Source organism: Myxine glutinosa, chromosome 13 (genome assembly GCF_964187855.1).
Source record: "Myxine glutinosa chromosome 13, kmMyxGlut1.1, whole genome shotgun sequence".
Taxonomy (NCBI): Eukaryota; Metazoa; Chordata; class Myxini; order Myxiniformes; family Myxinidae; genus Myxine; species Myxine glutinosa.
Genome location: NC_136273.1, coordinates 15,936,636 through 15,952,474, shown reverse-complemented (window position 1 = coordinate 15,952,474; position 15,839 = coordinate 15,936,636). Strand labels below are relative to the sequence as shown.

Genomic DNA, 15,839 nt, shown 5'->3' with positions numbered 1-15,839 from the left:
GGTGGTGAGGTGTTATTATTACGTGGTTTATGGCTGTGAGGTGTTTTTAATTTCGTGGTGGTGAGGTGTTTTTAATTTCATGGTGGTGAGGTGTTTTTAAACATGGTCGCTGGGAGTTCGTGACGGCGGACGTCGTGGCTGTGAGGTGCCGATTTCCTTTGCGCCCATGGGCTGCTGGTCGACGTTAAACGCCGGCGTCTCGTCAACACCGAAACTTTCAGCTCGCTGGTGTGCGCCTTGAGCCGTTCCGCGCCCACCGAGCTTTCCTGTGTCCTCCCGTTGCAGACGAATTCGCGCGTCTCCTCGCGGAGTTCCCGGCCCTCACGCGACCGACGTTTTCGGCCGTCGCGGTGCGTCACGGCATCGAGCATCATAGTCCCACTACGGGCCCGCCGGTGTACGCCCGAGCTCGCCGTCTCGACCCAGCCAAACTCGCCGTCGCCAAGGCCGAGTTCGCCGCGCTGGAGCGCCTCGGCATCGTGCGGCGCTCCGACAGCGCCTGGGCCTCGCCGCTGCACATCGTCCCGAAGCCGGGGGGCGGATGGCGGCGACTACCGTCGCCTCAACGACGCCACTACCCCCGACAGGTACCCCGTCCCGCACATCCAGGATTTTTCCGCCTGGTTGGCGGGGCGGACCATTTTTTCAAAAGTGGACTTGATTCGGGGGTACAACCAGGTGCCCGTCCGCCCGGCCGACATCCCGAAGACGGCCGTTATTACACACTTCGGCCTCTTTGAATTCCTCCGGATGCCCTTCGGCCTCAAAAACGCGGCACAGGCGTTCCAGCGCCTGATGGACGGCGTGCTGCGCGACTTGCCGTTCCTCTTTACCTACCTGGACGTCATCCTTGTCGCCAGCAGGTCCAGAGCCGAGCACCTCCTCCACCACCGGACGCTGTTCGGCCGCCTCAGCGAGCACGGCTTGATCGTCAACCCGGCCAAATGTAACTTTGGTGCGGCGACGATCGACTTTTTGGGCCACCGCATCACCCGGAACGGCGCCGTGCCGCTACCGGCCAAAGTCAAGGCCATCATCGCTTTCCCGCGCCCCTGCTCCATCAAGGCGCTGCAGGAGTTCCTCGGGATGGTGAACTTTTATCACCGCTTCGTGCCCCGAGCTGTGCAACTCATGCGGCCCTTGTACACCGCCCTCCGCGGCCAGCCGGCGAAGCGCGACGCCGTCTGGTCCACGGACATGGACGCTGCTTTCACCGGCGCGAAACGGGCCCTCGCCAACGCCACGCTGCTGGCCCACCCGGTACCCCATGCTCCCATCGCCCTCACCACGGACGCCTCCGACTACGCCGTGGGCGCGGTTCATGAACAATGGGTAAACGGGGCCTGGCAGCCGCTCGCGTTCTTCAGCCGGCAACTCCTGCCCAACGAGTTGAAGTACAGCACTTTCGACCGCGAGCTCCTCGGGCTGTACCTGGCCGTCCGCCATTTTCGCCACCTCCTGGAGGGCCGCCCATTCACGGCCTTTGTCGACCACAAGCCATTGATTTTCGCCATCGCCAAGGTCACGGAGCTGTGGTCGGCCCGCCAGCAGCACCACCTCTCCGCCGTGTCGGAATACACCACGGACATCCGGCACGTCACCGGAAAGGACAACGCCGTGGCCGACTGCCTTTCTCGAGCCAGCGCCAATGCCGTCCACCTCGGCATCGATTTCGCCCTGATGGCGACGGACCAGGCCACCGACGGCACGGTGCAGGCGCTCCGGGTGGCGGACACGGGCCTCCGCTTGGCTGACGTCCCCTTCGCGGATACGGTCCTGCTTTGTGACGTCTCCCAAGGCCGACCTCGCCCCGTTGTGCCGGTCACCTGGCGGCGTCGCATTTTTGCTTCGCTCCATGGCCTCTCTCACCCGGGCCGGAAGGCGTCCCAGAGGCTGGTGTCGGCACGTTTCGTCTGGCACGGGTTGCGACGGGACGTCCGCGACTGGGCCAACGCCTGCACACCCTGCCAGCGGGCCAAGGTCCACCGTCACACCCAGGCTCCGCTGGCTCCTTTCACCGTGCCCGAGCGACGTTTCGACCACGTCCACGTGGACCTGGTGGGTCCCCTTCCCCCATTGCAGGGGTTCACCCACCTGCTTACCATGGTGGACAGGACCACCAGGTGGCCGGAGGCTGTGCCACCTTGTCTCCACCACCACCGCCGACGTGGCCCAGGCGTTCATTGCCACCTGGGTCGCGCGTTTCGGCGCACCGGCGGACATCTCGTCGGATCGCGGCCCACAGTTCACATCCGAACTGTGGGGCGCGGTCGCCCGCACATTGGGCGTTACCCTGCACCGCACCACGGCCTAACACCCCCAGGCCAACGGGTTGTGCGAGCGGTTCCACCGCTCCATGAAGGCCGCACTCATGGCCGGCCTCCAGGACGACGGCTGGGCCGACCGGCTCCCGTGGGTCCTTTTGGGCCTCCGCACGGCTCCAAAGGAGGACCTCCAGGCGTCCACCGCCGAGCTGGTGTACGGCCAGGCCCTCCGCATCCCGGGCGAATTCGTGCCCGACGCCACCAGCCCCTAGTCCGCCGCGCGGCAGCGCACGGACTTCCAGGAGGCCGCCCAACGTTTCGCCCTGGTGCCCACGTCCCGCCACGGCGACCCCCAATCCTACGTCCCCCCAGCACTCTGCACGGCGGAGTACGTCTTTGTGTGCCACGACGCGCACCGGGGGCCGCTCCGGCCACCATACGACGGACCCTTCCGGGTCCTACGACGGGACAACAAGTCCTTCGTCGTCGGCATCGGCGGCCGGGCGGACCGGATTTCGGTGGACCGCCTCAAGCCGGCCCACATGGACGTCGGCCAGCCGCCACGGCTGGCTCTCCCACCGCCCGCGGCCGCCCCCCGTCCACTGCACCCCCCGCCCGGCTACCCACCACCACACCGGACCCCCCCCCCCCCTGTGACCAGCCAGGGGTCGTTTCGGTCGGGTCATCCGGACCCCCCTCAGGTTGACCTTCCTGGACCAAGTCGATTCTGGGGGGGCGTGTGTAGCGACCCATGGGTCCCCTAAAGCTCGAGACCAGCAACATAATCTCCTTGCCCCAGCCGGTGACGTAACCGGCGGACAAACCGCGGCGCCGAGGTTATAATTGCTTGCACCTGTCGGTCACATGACCACCAAAGCGTGCCTCGCCTGAGAGGCGTGGCTTTGGTTCTGACGTATGCTTTTTGGCTTGGATTATATGTATGCGAACCCGATAAACGGGCTTTCAGAGTTCCCGAGTTGATTATACATTAAACATCTTCTCGGATGAGTTTGTGTCTTGTCCGTCACTTCGTCCGTCTCAAGCAGGAGCACTGCTCCTTCAATATAATATAACAACTATCATGAAACATTTATATTTTGTAGTCCATTGTATAATTTAAATAAACATAAATGCAAATTTCGCATGTGGAAAAAGTAAGTACACCCCGACATTTATCACGACTTCAAATACCTAAAATTTGATTCAGATGCACCAGCTCAGGTGCAAATGATTAGAACATCGTCAGAGAGGATCTTGGAGGAACCTGTCTTATTTAAACCTCAGACATTTAGTTTGGTTTGCTCTTTGTTGTTGAAGTGTGCGGCGTCACCATGCCTAGATCAAAAGAGCTCTCTGAGGCCTTCAGAAAGAAGGTTATAGATGCCTACAAGTCTGGGAAGGGATTTAAAAAGATCTCCAAAGAATTTGAAATCAATCATTCGACTGTCCGGAAGATCATCTACAAGTGGAGAAGATTCCAAACAACTGCCAACTTATTCAGGCCAGGCCGTCCCAGCAAGTTCAGCCCGAGAGCAGACCGCAAGATGCTGAAAGAAGTCTCTAAGAACCCCCAGAATGTCATCACGGCACCTACAGGTAGCTCTTGCCACTGTTGATGTCAAAGTGCACGAGTCTACCATCAGAAAGAGGCTGCACAAATTTGATCTACATGGGAGGTGTGCCAGGAGGAAACCTTTGCTGTCCAGAAAGAACATCAGGGCAAGACTAAAGTTTGCCAATGAACACCTAGGCAAAGACCAGCACTTCTGGAACAATGTGCTCTGGACAGATGAGTCAAAGGTAGAGCTATTTAGCCACAGTACCAGAAGACATGTTTGGCGAAAACCAAAGACAGCATTTGACCACAAGAACCTGATACCAACTGTAAAGCATGGTGGTGGAAATATTATGGTTTGGGGCAGCTTTGCTGCATCAGGGCCTGGGCAGCTCACCATCATAGAATCCACTATGAATTCTTCATTGTGCCAGAGGGTGCTTGAGGATAATGTGAGGCCATCTGTCGGAAAGTTGAAGCTCAACCGAAGGTGGACCTTGCAACATGACAATGACCCTAAACATACCAGTAAATCCACCAAGGAATGGCTGAAAAGAAAGAAATGGAGGGTTCTGGAATGGCCAAGTCAAAGTCCGGATCTAAATCCCATTGAGATGTTGTGGGGGGATATGAAACGAGCTGTGCATGCAAGAAACCCCTCAAACATCGCACAGCTGAAAGAATTCTGCATGGAGGAGTGGGCAAAAATTTCTCCCAGTCAATGTCAGAGACTGGTAGACAGTTATAAGAAACGCTTACTTGAGGTTGTTTCTACCAAAGGGGGCAATACCACCTATTAGAGCCAAGGGTGTACTTACAATGATGAGGAATGACAGACGCGCTTTTCATTGTGAGGCATTTGCAGGAGAAGTACATGGAGAAGAGGAAGAAGTTGTTTCTTGGGTTTGTTGATCTGGAGAAAGCATTCGATAGGGTTCCACGCAAAGTATTGACATGGGCATTGAGGAAGTTAGGAGTGGAGGAATGGTTGATCAGAGTAGTGATGGCAATGTACAAAAGAGCGCGCACAGCTGTAAGGACGAAGGACGGGAACAGTGGTGAGTTTGAGGTGAAGGTGGGAGTGCATCAGGGGTCGGTACTAAGTCCACTACTATTTGTAGCTGTGATGGAGGTGCTGGCTCAGAACGTAAAGGAGGGTTTACCGTGGGAGTTGTTGTATGCAGATGATCTGGTGTTGATTGCGGAAAGTATGGATGGACTGAAGGAAAAGATGAACAAGTGGAAGGAATGTATGGAGACAAAAGGTCTGAAGGTGAATATCGGAAAGACGAAGGTGATGGCAAGTGGTAAAGCATGTGGTGAGGTGGAAAGAACTGGGAAGTGGCCCTTTGCTGTGTGTCGGAAGGGTGTCGGAGTGAACTCCATTCAATGTACAATGTGCGCTGAGTGGGTTCATCAAAAATGTAGTGGTCTGAGAGGGTCATTAACCAGTGTGGCAGCTACATTCAAATGTAAGGTGTGCACAGAGGGAGCTGCAGATGGAGGAAATGTTGAGTTGGATCTTGGAGACGGCATGAAGCTGGAAGGTGTGAAAATATTTTGCTACCTCGGAGACATGCTGAACGGAGAAGGTGGATCAGACTCGGCAACGGTTGCGAGAGTGAGATGTGCATGGAAGAAGTTTCGGGAACTGAGTGGTGTGCTGATGATGAGGGGAGTGTCATTGAAGCTGAAGGGAAAGGTGTATGCTGCATGTGTGAGAAGTGTTATGATTTATGGGAGTGAGACATGGGTAATGAACATAGAGCAGCAACGAAGGTTGGAAAGGGTGGAAATGCGAATGGTTCGACGGATGTGTGGAGTATCGTTGAGAGAGAGGAAGACAAATGATGAATTGCGAAAGATGATGGGAATAGAGCCTGTGATTGATGCTGTGAAGAGGAACAGGTTGAGATGGTTTGGTCATGTGTTGAGGAAGGATGAAAGTGACTGGTTGAGAAGAGTGATGGAAATGAATGTAGAAGGAAGTAGAGGACGGGGAAGACCGAGAAAGACTTGGCTAAAGATGGTGGAAGAAGAAATGCGTGCAAGGGGGTTAACAAGGAGAGATGCAGAAAATAGGGCAAAATGGAGAAGATTGTCATGGGGACCGCAAGGCTAACCCCCGCTCTTGTCGGGAAAATGGCCTTTAAAATGCATGTTGTTGTTCCACACAACATGTTGGCCCTCACACATCGCACAGCTGAAAGAATTCTGCATGGAGGAGTGGGCAAAAATTTCTCCCAGTCGATGTCAGAGACTGGTAGACAGTTATAAGAAGCGCTTACTTGAGGTTGTTTCTACCAAAGGGGGCAATACCACCTATTAGAGCCAAGGGTGTACTTACTTTTTCCACATGCGAAATTTGCATTTATGTTTATTTAAATTATACAATGGACTACAAAATGTAAATGTTTCATGATATTTGTTATATTATATCACCTTTATCTGTCAATATTGTTGAAATGAAGATCAAATAGCTGTATGTTGAAATATGTTGAAAAAGTCAAAACTTTACATGGGGTGTACTTACTTTTTCACATGACTGTATCCCGAAGGCCCAGACCTTTTTTCATGTATCTCCTGTTTCCTCTCCTCCTCGCAGCGCCTCTCTCGTAGGGGATTCTGGCTCTGAGACCCTCCGAAAGGCACACAAGAAACGAGGTCTAAAGTTTGGGTTGCTCTTTCGTCGAAAGAGTCGCGTGGTCGGAGCATCTGGAAAAGAGTTGCAGCTATCCAGTCAGGGTATCTGATCGCTTCTCGAAACTCATTCTTTGTATATCTTTGCTCAAGTGAAGTCGCTACTTGATGTTGTTGTGATCTCTTGTGCTCCATGTATATCTCTCCACTTGTAATAAGACAGGAGGGGTTCATGAATATCAGCCATTGGGATGGGCAAAATGCAAAGGTCAAATGGGATTTCAGCAGGAGGGAATGGATCATGAAGCATGCTGTCCTCCAGAAGGGATATCTCTTTTTAAACACTAACTGTTGGACGTTTAAAGATATCTCACTTTAAGCCTGAGTTGACATCCTCATCAACTTCTAAATGTCCTGCACGTCTACATTTGTCACTTTTCTGTATTTTTTCTATTTCTTTGCGATGTACATTTTTGTGAGATTAAAAGGAAAGCCATTTAATCGAGTTAGTACCTCGATTAATGCAGTTTTAAATTATTGGGGAAAAAATTTTTTTGCACTTGAATTCTTTAATTCAGTCACAGACAGAAGATATTGCAGCTAAAAGGGGTGGGTGATCCATAGATAGAATTTGTTAAGAATTTAATTTGGTCCGTGTACTCGAGTTGGGTAGAATTACGCTTGTAAAGCCGGATTTATGCTTCTGCGTCTGTGAGTCTGCGAACATGCACCGGTGTCGCCCGCAGATGTCCACATGGGTGTTTGCCAACATACCTGCACGTAACATCTATATATATAAAACACAGTTTGTGTGTGTGTAATGTTACCGATAGACTCCTAAATGGAGAGGCTCACGTACTTGATATTTGGCACAGACATGGCCATTGAGCCTGGGAAGGACATGGCCGACCTAAAAATATTTGACGAGATCCATATTTTTTATTCATATTTACCTCAGCGCATTTCAGTGAGGAATATTATACACGGAATCTGAGCGGTGGCATATCAGCGCGCTGATTCGCTCAGAGCGATCACGTGATGTTCCATTCCCGCCGCTAGACCATTGAACATAAAACACAGTTTGTGTGTGTGTAATGTTGTAATGTGTGTAATGTACGGGTCTCCCTTCCCCGCCCGGCAATGCCGGTACTGGAGGGCGTCACAGGATCGGTGAGTCTCCAAAATCCGCTTCGTGCTGTTGCAAAGATGCAGGACGATGTCGCGATTGTTGTGCTGCTCTCCAACCATGAGAACTGCAACATCATTGTTGACTGGCCCTCCCCTTCCCTCCCCCTTCCCCTTCCGTCCTCCCCTCCCCCTCCCTTCCCCCTCCACCCTCCCCTTCTCCCCTCACCCTCCCCCTCCCTTTCCCCCTCCCCCACCCCTCCCCCTCCCCCCTCCCCCTCGCCCCCTCCGCCTCCCCCTCCCCCTCCCCCTCCCCTTCCCCCTCTCCTTCTCCCTCCCACCCTCTCCTCCCCTCCCCCCTCCCCCTCCCCCCTCTTCTCCCCTCCCCCCCTCTTCTCCCCTCCCCCCCTCTCCTCCGCTCCCCCCCGTTCCCCTCCCCTCCCCTTTCCCCTCCCCTCCCCTCCCCCGCCCGGCAATGCCGGGTACTTCTGCTAGTTAACTATAAGACTATAAGATTAAAATAAGACTACCATAAGACTATCATTATATCATAGTCCTACTGCCATGGTTACTAAATTAATACATATCGTCAAAGCATGCCTCCATTGTCTTACCTCAAATTCATTACTGAAGAAATTGGTCTCAGTTTCACGGTGTTTAACAAATCCATGGTGCCAAGACAACATAATATAGCAGTCTGGTACTTTATGCCCCCCGGGCCTAGGATCCCCACTCTTTGTCTTCATTTGCTTCTTCAGTCGCACAAATTTGTCTCGCATCGCCTTCCATTTCTCCTTGCAAAATCCTGGATCTTTATCTAATGTTTTCCCGATCTCCCTCCAAGAAGTCATTGTAGCCTGGTTAATTTTATATTTTGATGAGGTGTCATACAAATGTTTGTATTTGCGAACCTCACCTGAGAGTCGCTCCTCAAACTTCTCCATTGCTATTCTCCGTTTGAATGCTCTGGTTCTTCGTTTTCGTTCCGTTTTGGGTCTGGACCCAACCCTTCAATGCTACCGGATATACTTCCCTTCTCAACCAATCAGCGTTTGTTTGACGCACATGACCACAGCTGCGCGCGACGTGTTGTTGAGATTTTGGAGGTGTGCCCGTCGACCCCTCTGCGAACCTCTATGGGCTACGGTTACCCATAAACCCCTTCTCTGCGTAGCTATGCAGAGACGTTTACGTGCATCTTCGCAGAAGCATAACTCCGGCTTATCAGGGATCTGTCACTTGTAAAACATGCACCGAGGAGGTGGGGAGTGTAAACCTTCGAGTAGAATAGGTATGGTTGTATTGTGTTAAACCTCCCATGCAGGAGAGACCAGGTGAAGGACTTTTGGGTAGAAAGGCACCAAGAAAGGCATTGACAAAATGGCCATTATAATGGGGTGTTTGAGGACTAAATCACCAGAGGACTGCAGGCCAGAGCCGCATAGTAAGCTGTGGAGCCATGGAAATGGGGTGAGATGCTGGTTGGAAGAGGCTGCCACCGCAGCAGCGGGTGGCCAATGATGGGACCAACCACCTGCTTGTGGTGGTCCTAAGGCAGTCCCAGAAGTTGTAAATGCTACCACATATGTGCATGTGCACAGCACATGACAGTGGGGCTTAGAGAACACAGATTACCTCTCTCTCCCCACTTTGTGGCTCCCCATGAAGGACCAGTTGAAGAAACAGTGAATGGCATCTCCCCATCATCACACCTCATCTCCATGCTCTCGTCCCCGGTCCCATGCCACACCTTTGTCCTGTGCCGAGACAACCTGCACAACATCATCATGGTACAGCATAGACCATCTCGGGTCTGTACAAATCCCCACCTGCCCCTTTGTTCTGGTGTGAATCTGGTAATTTGGTGCTTTAGCGAGGTTTAGATATATTCTTGTAATAAGTACATGTGCTCCCTATTTATTTGTCTTTCGACTGCTTGGTTCGTTGTGTTTATTTATTAGTGTCTTGTCACCCCCCTGTATTAATTGCTTTAAATAGACATCTTATTTATAATAGCGTTTTCCCATCTCTTGCCTTCCCGCACGAGCAACCGCCAGTCTCGGTTTTATTTGAACGATCCTTGGGCAAAGTAACATGGTAAATCATGCATTTATTCTCAAAACAGTGATTTCGGAGATCATTTAGGTCATTCTCGGAGACCTTAGATCTCCAGCTCAAAATGCCTGCATTAGCCGGATCGTTGACACTACAATATAATAGATATGTACGAGAAGAGGTTTTAAATAAAATGTCATGTAACATACCGCATGCTTATTTCTTATGATGCCTCATCATGAGTATATTGTCACATCAGGGAATCCCGTTAACACAACTCTGCACCGGAGGTCCAAGACTTTGGTCAAACAATCTTTAGACAAGACACTGTGAGTGGACAGTGCTTGTGCTCCTATTCATGCTCTAATAATGGGAGACATTGTTATAATTTACAACCTCCCCAAGGGTGGTCTATACAGCCGAACCAGGTGGTCTTTCCTGCGTGTGGGAATCTAAAGGTGTGAAGATGCTTCTTATAAATAAAATAATTTATTATAACAATACAGAAGGGAAGGTGAGACGCAAATAATAAATAAATGGACAGACATGGTGCCAAAAAGACAAACAAATAAAGGAGCACACATACTTGTGATGCAAATGCAGCTACAGTGCCTTCAGAAAGTATTCACACCCCTTGACCTTTTCACATTTTGTTTTGTTAAAACCTGAATTTAAAATGGATGAAATGTAGATTTTTTTTTGTCACTGATATATACATAATACCACACATTGTCAAAGTGGGATTTTTTTTTTACAAAATAATTGAAAATGAAAAGCTGAAATATCTTCAGTCAATAAATATTTAAGCCCTTTGCTTTGGCACTCCAAATTGAGCTCAGGTGCATCCAATTTGATCATACTTGAGATGACTCTGCAACTTCATTGGAGTCTACCTGTGGCCAATACAATTAATTGAACATGATTTAGAAAGAAACACACCTTTCTATATAAGGTGCCACAGTTGAAATTGTATGTCAGAGCAGAAACTCTACCATGAAGTCTAAGGAACTGTCCGTAGAACTCCGAGATAGAATTGTGAGTAGGCATAGATCTGGGGAAGGGTGTAAAACAATTTCTAGAATGTTGAAAGTTCCCAAGAGCACAGTGAGCTCCATCATTAGGAAATGAAAATAATATGGAACTACTCAGACTCTTCCTAGAGCTGGCCTTCTGACCAAATTGAGCAACCGGACAAGAAGGACCTTAGTCATGGAGGTGACCAAGAACCCAATGACTACTCTACCAGAATTAGAGTTCCTTGGCTGAGATGGGAGAACCTGTGAGAAGGGCAACGGTCTCTGCAGCACTTCACAAATCTAGGCTTTATGGGAGAGTGGCCAGATGGAAGCCACTCCTGTGAAAAAGCCACATGACAGCACTCCTGGAGTTTGTAAAAAGGCAGGTGAAAGACTGAGAGTATGAGGCAAAATATTCTGTGGTCTGATGAAACGAAAATTGAACACTTTGACCTCAATGCAAAGAGCTACGTCTGGCGGAAACCGAGCATAGCTCATGACCCATCTAACACCATTTCTAGTGTGAAGCATGGTGGTGGTAGCATCATGCTATGGGGTTGCTTTTCAGCAGCAGGGACTGAAAGACATGTAAGGATAGAGACAACAATGAATGCAACCAAATACAGGCAAATACTTGAGAAGAACCTGCTTCAGAGTGCAAAAGACATTGGATTGCAGCGAAGATTTATGTTCCAACAGGAAATGACCCCAAGCACACAGCCAAAGCAACAGTGGAATGGCTTCAGAACAAGAACGTGAAAGTCCTTGAGTGGCCCAGCCCAAAGCCCAGACTTGAATCCCATTGAGAATCTTTGGAAAGACTTGAAGATTGCTGTTCATCTGCGCTCCCTATCCAACTTGACAAAGCTTGAGCAAATCTGCAAGGGAGAATGGGAGAAACTCCTCAAATCCAGATGTGCAAAGCTGATAGACATGCACAAGAAGACTCAAAGCTGTAATCACTGCCAAAGGCACTTCTGCGAAGTATTGACTTAGGAGGTTGAATACTTATGTAAATTAGATATTTCTGTATTCCATTTTAAAAATTATTTTGTAAAAATTTCTTCAATTTTTTTTTTAAAACTTTGACATTATGGTGTATTATGTGTAGATCAGTGACAAAAAAAATCTAAATTTAATCCATTTTTAAATTCAGGCTGTAACACAACACAATGTGATAAAATTCAAGTGCTGTGAATACTTTCTGAAAGCATTGTATAACCCACATGGCACCAATCACACTAACTAACACAACAAAGGGGACAAGCGAGGGCTTGAGGAAATGCATCAGCATCTCTGAGACACTCTGTCACTGCAGCTCGTTCTGCTGTGTGAATTCTGAGTCGGCTGGCATCCATCGCACAGAGAAGCAGAATACAGGCAGAAAGTCCAATTCTCACGGCCAAGACAAGCAAGAGACAAGACAGCAAGACAACACAGCAAGGAAAGAGACAGAGACAGAGAGAGAGACAGACAGAGAGACAGATTCCAAAAAACGGCATATAGCACGTTTGCATGACCATTTCCACTTACCTCAAGTCCTCCACCTGGCCTCTCCTGTGGTCAGGAAGTTTCACACACCAACACCCTTAGCATATGCCGATTTATAATGGATATTGACAATCCCCTCGCTGCACATCGTACATCTGACTTACCTGGGACGTGCCCCTAATACAGGTGTAAATCTCACCTACTCGAGCACACGGTACATACTATTCTTAACACAATGTAGCTACGGATCCCTCCCCCAACCCCTATGGGAAAGTTGGAGAATCTTAATCAGGAGGTTGAACCCTTATTTTCTACCTGATTCATTGTTGATCCTTCGCTTTTTTGCTTCTCTCCAGGCAGCTCATCCGATTCGGAAGTTACACCGTCAGATGTACTGGGAATCGGAAAATTGGGAACCAAGGCAGAGAGGGATAGACGCTTGCAGAAAAAGTATGTACCAAACTTGGAAATTCCTTCATTGTTTTCCTTTCTGTTTAATTCCTCTTTTTTTTCTCTGGATCGCTTGTTTCTTTTTTTTCACTGTTGCTTTTCTTGTTGCACATTTTTGAAAATCCCCAAATAGTTTACTGTTGGCGTTAAAATGCTGCTGTAAAGTTGATGCATTTGTTAATGCAGTGTCAACTCCCCCCCCCCCCCCACTCCTTCCTCCACCACCATGGCACCCCTCCCTCAACATTCGTATTCTTATTAACACCAAGTTATATAATTAACTTGGTACACTGACCCAAGGGCACACAAATTTTGAATGAATATGGGAGCTCTAGCCTGAGTATAGCTTATTTGGTGGCCTGCTTTCAAATGAGCTATATAGTCTGTGTTTGATCCCTTGGGAGGGGGGGGGGGGGGCGGGCGGAGTGTTCTCTAAAAAAAATGGCATTCTGACACATCCAGCAGGGAATAACTACATTTTGGAGCATGCCCTTCTTCTGATGCCCGTGCCTCTTATCAATTCCACCGAGCAAACCGTAACGGACGTAGTCTAAGCAGTTTGAAGCTCATCCCAACTGCCCTGAAACCAGCCTAAACCACCAAACAAAACAGCCAGGACAAGTGAAATTCACCCCAAGACCAGGTTTATTTAATAACAAACAAATGGCATGGGCGAAGGAATTTACAAGAATAAAGCAATCACAATAACAAACAGGAAAGAGCAATCAGAGATTGCAGACCCTCACTAGGACATGTTTTAGTGGTTTTGAAGGCATTTCTGTTAAAACAAATATGGCGGCCGAACCACTTGACTTGATGACGTCATAATTATTTTTTTTTCCTCCACCAATTTATCCCGAGATGATGCTCAAGAAATTTCATCTTGATCGGATGAAGTTTTGCACTTGTCGAATTATGACGTCATAATGGAGGAACCTATGACGTCATCATTAACACATGCTATTCCCCATGGAGAGTTCTTTACAATGAGCCATGCCTCAATTTTTTCTATGCAGCACTTTCGGAGATATAGAGATGCAAATTTTTCAATTTTTCCAAGTACCACGTGCCACGTGACCCATGGCATCATAATTATCATTTAGAAATTCTACAGGAGGAGATGTACCTATGGTGAAAATTTCCTGTCAATCGGACCAACGGTTGCAGAGAAAATCTTATTTATTCTGTGTGGACAAAGAGACAGACAGTCAAATGCAATACCCTCTACTCTGGCGAGGGTAATAATGTAATCGACCGTTATAAAAGACCCCCTTAACCGGCTACCGATACGCGCCTATGATGCCAACGAACGAAAGGAGATTCTTCATTATTTGTCAGTAAAGGCATTTCAGACACTCCACAATCGATATTCTTGGGTAAAATGCCAGGGGTATAGAAAAGGCACCTTTATATAAGGGAATGTGCCATGTGGCAAAGTACAGAAATGAAGGGACATTCCATAGCTTGTAGGAAATGCCAAACAATACAAAATAAGGGGCATTCAAATAATCTCGTGTGCATGCTGGACTACCCTTGTGTTCTTTGGAGGAACCAAGTAATGCTCTAGAAAAGTTCATATAAAGAGGCGCCAATTTGATTCAGACAGCTGCATGAAGAAGTAAATGTATTTTATTTGCCAGATGTCGGGCGTCTTGTCTAAATTTATAGATCATCTTCCTCCCACCATCCTCTTCCAACTTGTTGTACACCTCTTCCATATCATTCCTCGCCTTATCCACAGCTCTTCTTGCTGCTTTCTTCTTCTGCCCATACAGGTACAGCAACCCCACAACCGGCTGCGTCTCTTTATCCTTGATCTTCTCTATCCTCTTCCAAGCCTCCTTTTCACCAACTGCCTTCACTACTTCCTCCGTCTACCATACCTGGTTTATATCCCTCGACCATGCACTCTTTCATGATTTCCTTCCACACAACACTTCTGAATTTTCACTAAATGCATCTCCGTAGTTCTTCCACTCCTCCAAGCCCTCCGCTTCTTCGTTAAGTTGCTCATACCTGGCTCTCACCCTCTCATTGTACTTACCTTCCGACCCCTGCTCTTAACGTCCCTCCTTTTCTTCATCCTCACCACAAACACCACAGGCTTATGCTGGGTGGTTACATGCTCTCCTGCCACTGCCTTGCAATGTTTAACCCTCCACAACTGTCGCTTCATTTCCACTACCAAATCCAATTATATTCTTTGCTGTCCACTCCGATATGTAATCTTGTGGCTTTCCCGCCTTTGAAAGAATGAATCGGCTATGGCCACACCATTCTTTGCCACCGCTCTCCTCCACCCTCTCCCTGCATTGATCCCATATTCAAACTACCTAGCCTCACCTCGCTTCTGAACCGCTGCCCACCTGGTAGAGTAAGTACCATCTTGATCAATTTAGGATGCTCAGGCCATCAATCATCAGTGCTGCCCAGGCTGAACCGCTGGACCTACTACCCCAGCCTATTATTCTAACCCCGTGTGCACTCTCACATACACACCACTCCTTCTCCACTCGTTCATCTCCTCCCACCTGCCCACTCCTCTCCCTCCACTCCTCTCCCTCCACTCCTCACCCTCACCCTCGAGGCACTCATCCCTACCTGCACCCCACACACTTTTCTTTTCTTTCCTACTTTTCTTTTCCCTCTTTTCTTCCTCCATCCACCCTGCTCCCACCCCCTCACCTTCCTTATGTCCCACTATCCCTGCTCTACTTAATACCATAAAGTCGTGGTTATTCTGCACCAAGTTTAGACCATTGTGAATTTACACCAAGTAAATGGTTACCAGAAAAATCAATCATTCAAAACTATGATGGCCCAGCCCGTTGTAATGAACGAAGCCTTCGCGGCCCGTTGTGAATGACGCTCCCTCACTATGACACGTTGTAATGAATGAAGAAGCCTTCGTGGACCGTTGTGAATGAAGCTCCCTCACTATGACACGTTGTAGTGAATGAAGAAGCCTTCGTGGACCGTTGTGAATGAAGCTCCCTCACCATGACACGTAGTAATGAACAAAGACTGTGTGGACCGTTGTGAAGAGGCTCCCTCACCACGACATGTAATAATGAATGAAGAAGCCTTCGTGGACCGTTGTGAATGAAGCTCCCTCACCATGACACGTTGTAATGAATGAAGAAGCCTTCGTGGACCGTTGTGAATGAAGCTCCCTCACCACGACATGTAATAATGAATGAATAAGCCCATCTGGACCGTTGTGAACGAGGCTGCCTCACCACA

At 49.0% G+C, this 15,839-nt stretch overlaps 1 protein-coding gene across 6 annotated transcripts in view; it reads left to right on the top strand.

Moving 5' to 3' along the window:
- LOC137438319 (liprin-alpha-4) overlaps positions 1–15,839 on the top strand; it is a 42,092-nt gene that overhangs the window by 10,722 nt on the left and 15,531 nt on the right. For all 6 annotated transcript variants that reach the window (XM_078767122.1, XM_078767120.1, XM_078767121.1 and 3 more), the window contains exons 5-6: positions 6,425–6,564; positions 12,503–12,596. In XM_078767122.1, coding sequence (XP_078623248.1) covers positions 6,425–6,564; positions 12,503–12,596 — 234 coding nt within the window. The remainder of the gene's footprint in view (positions 1–6,424; positions 6,565–12,502; positions 12,597–15,839) is intronic.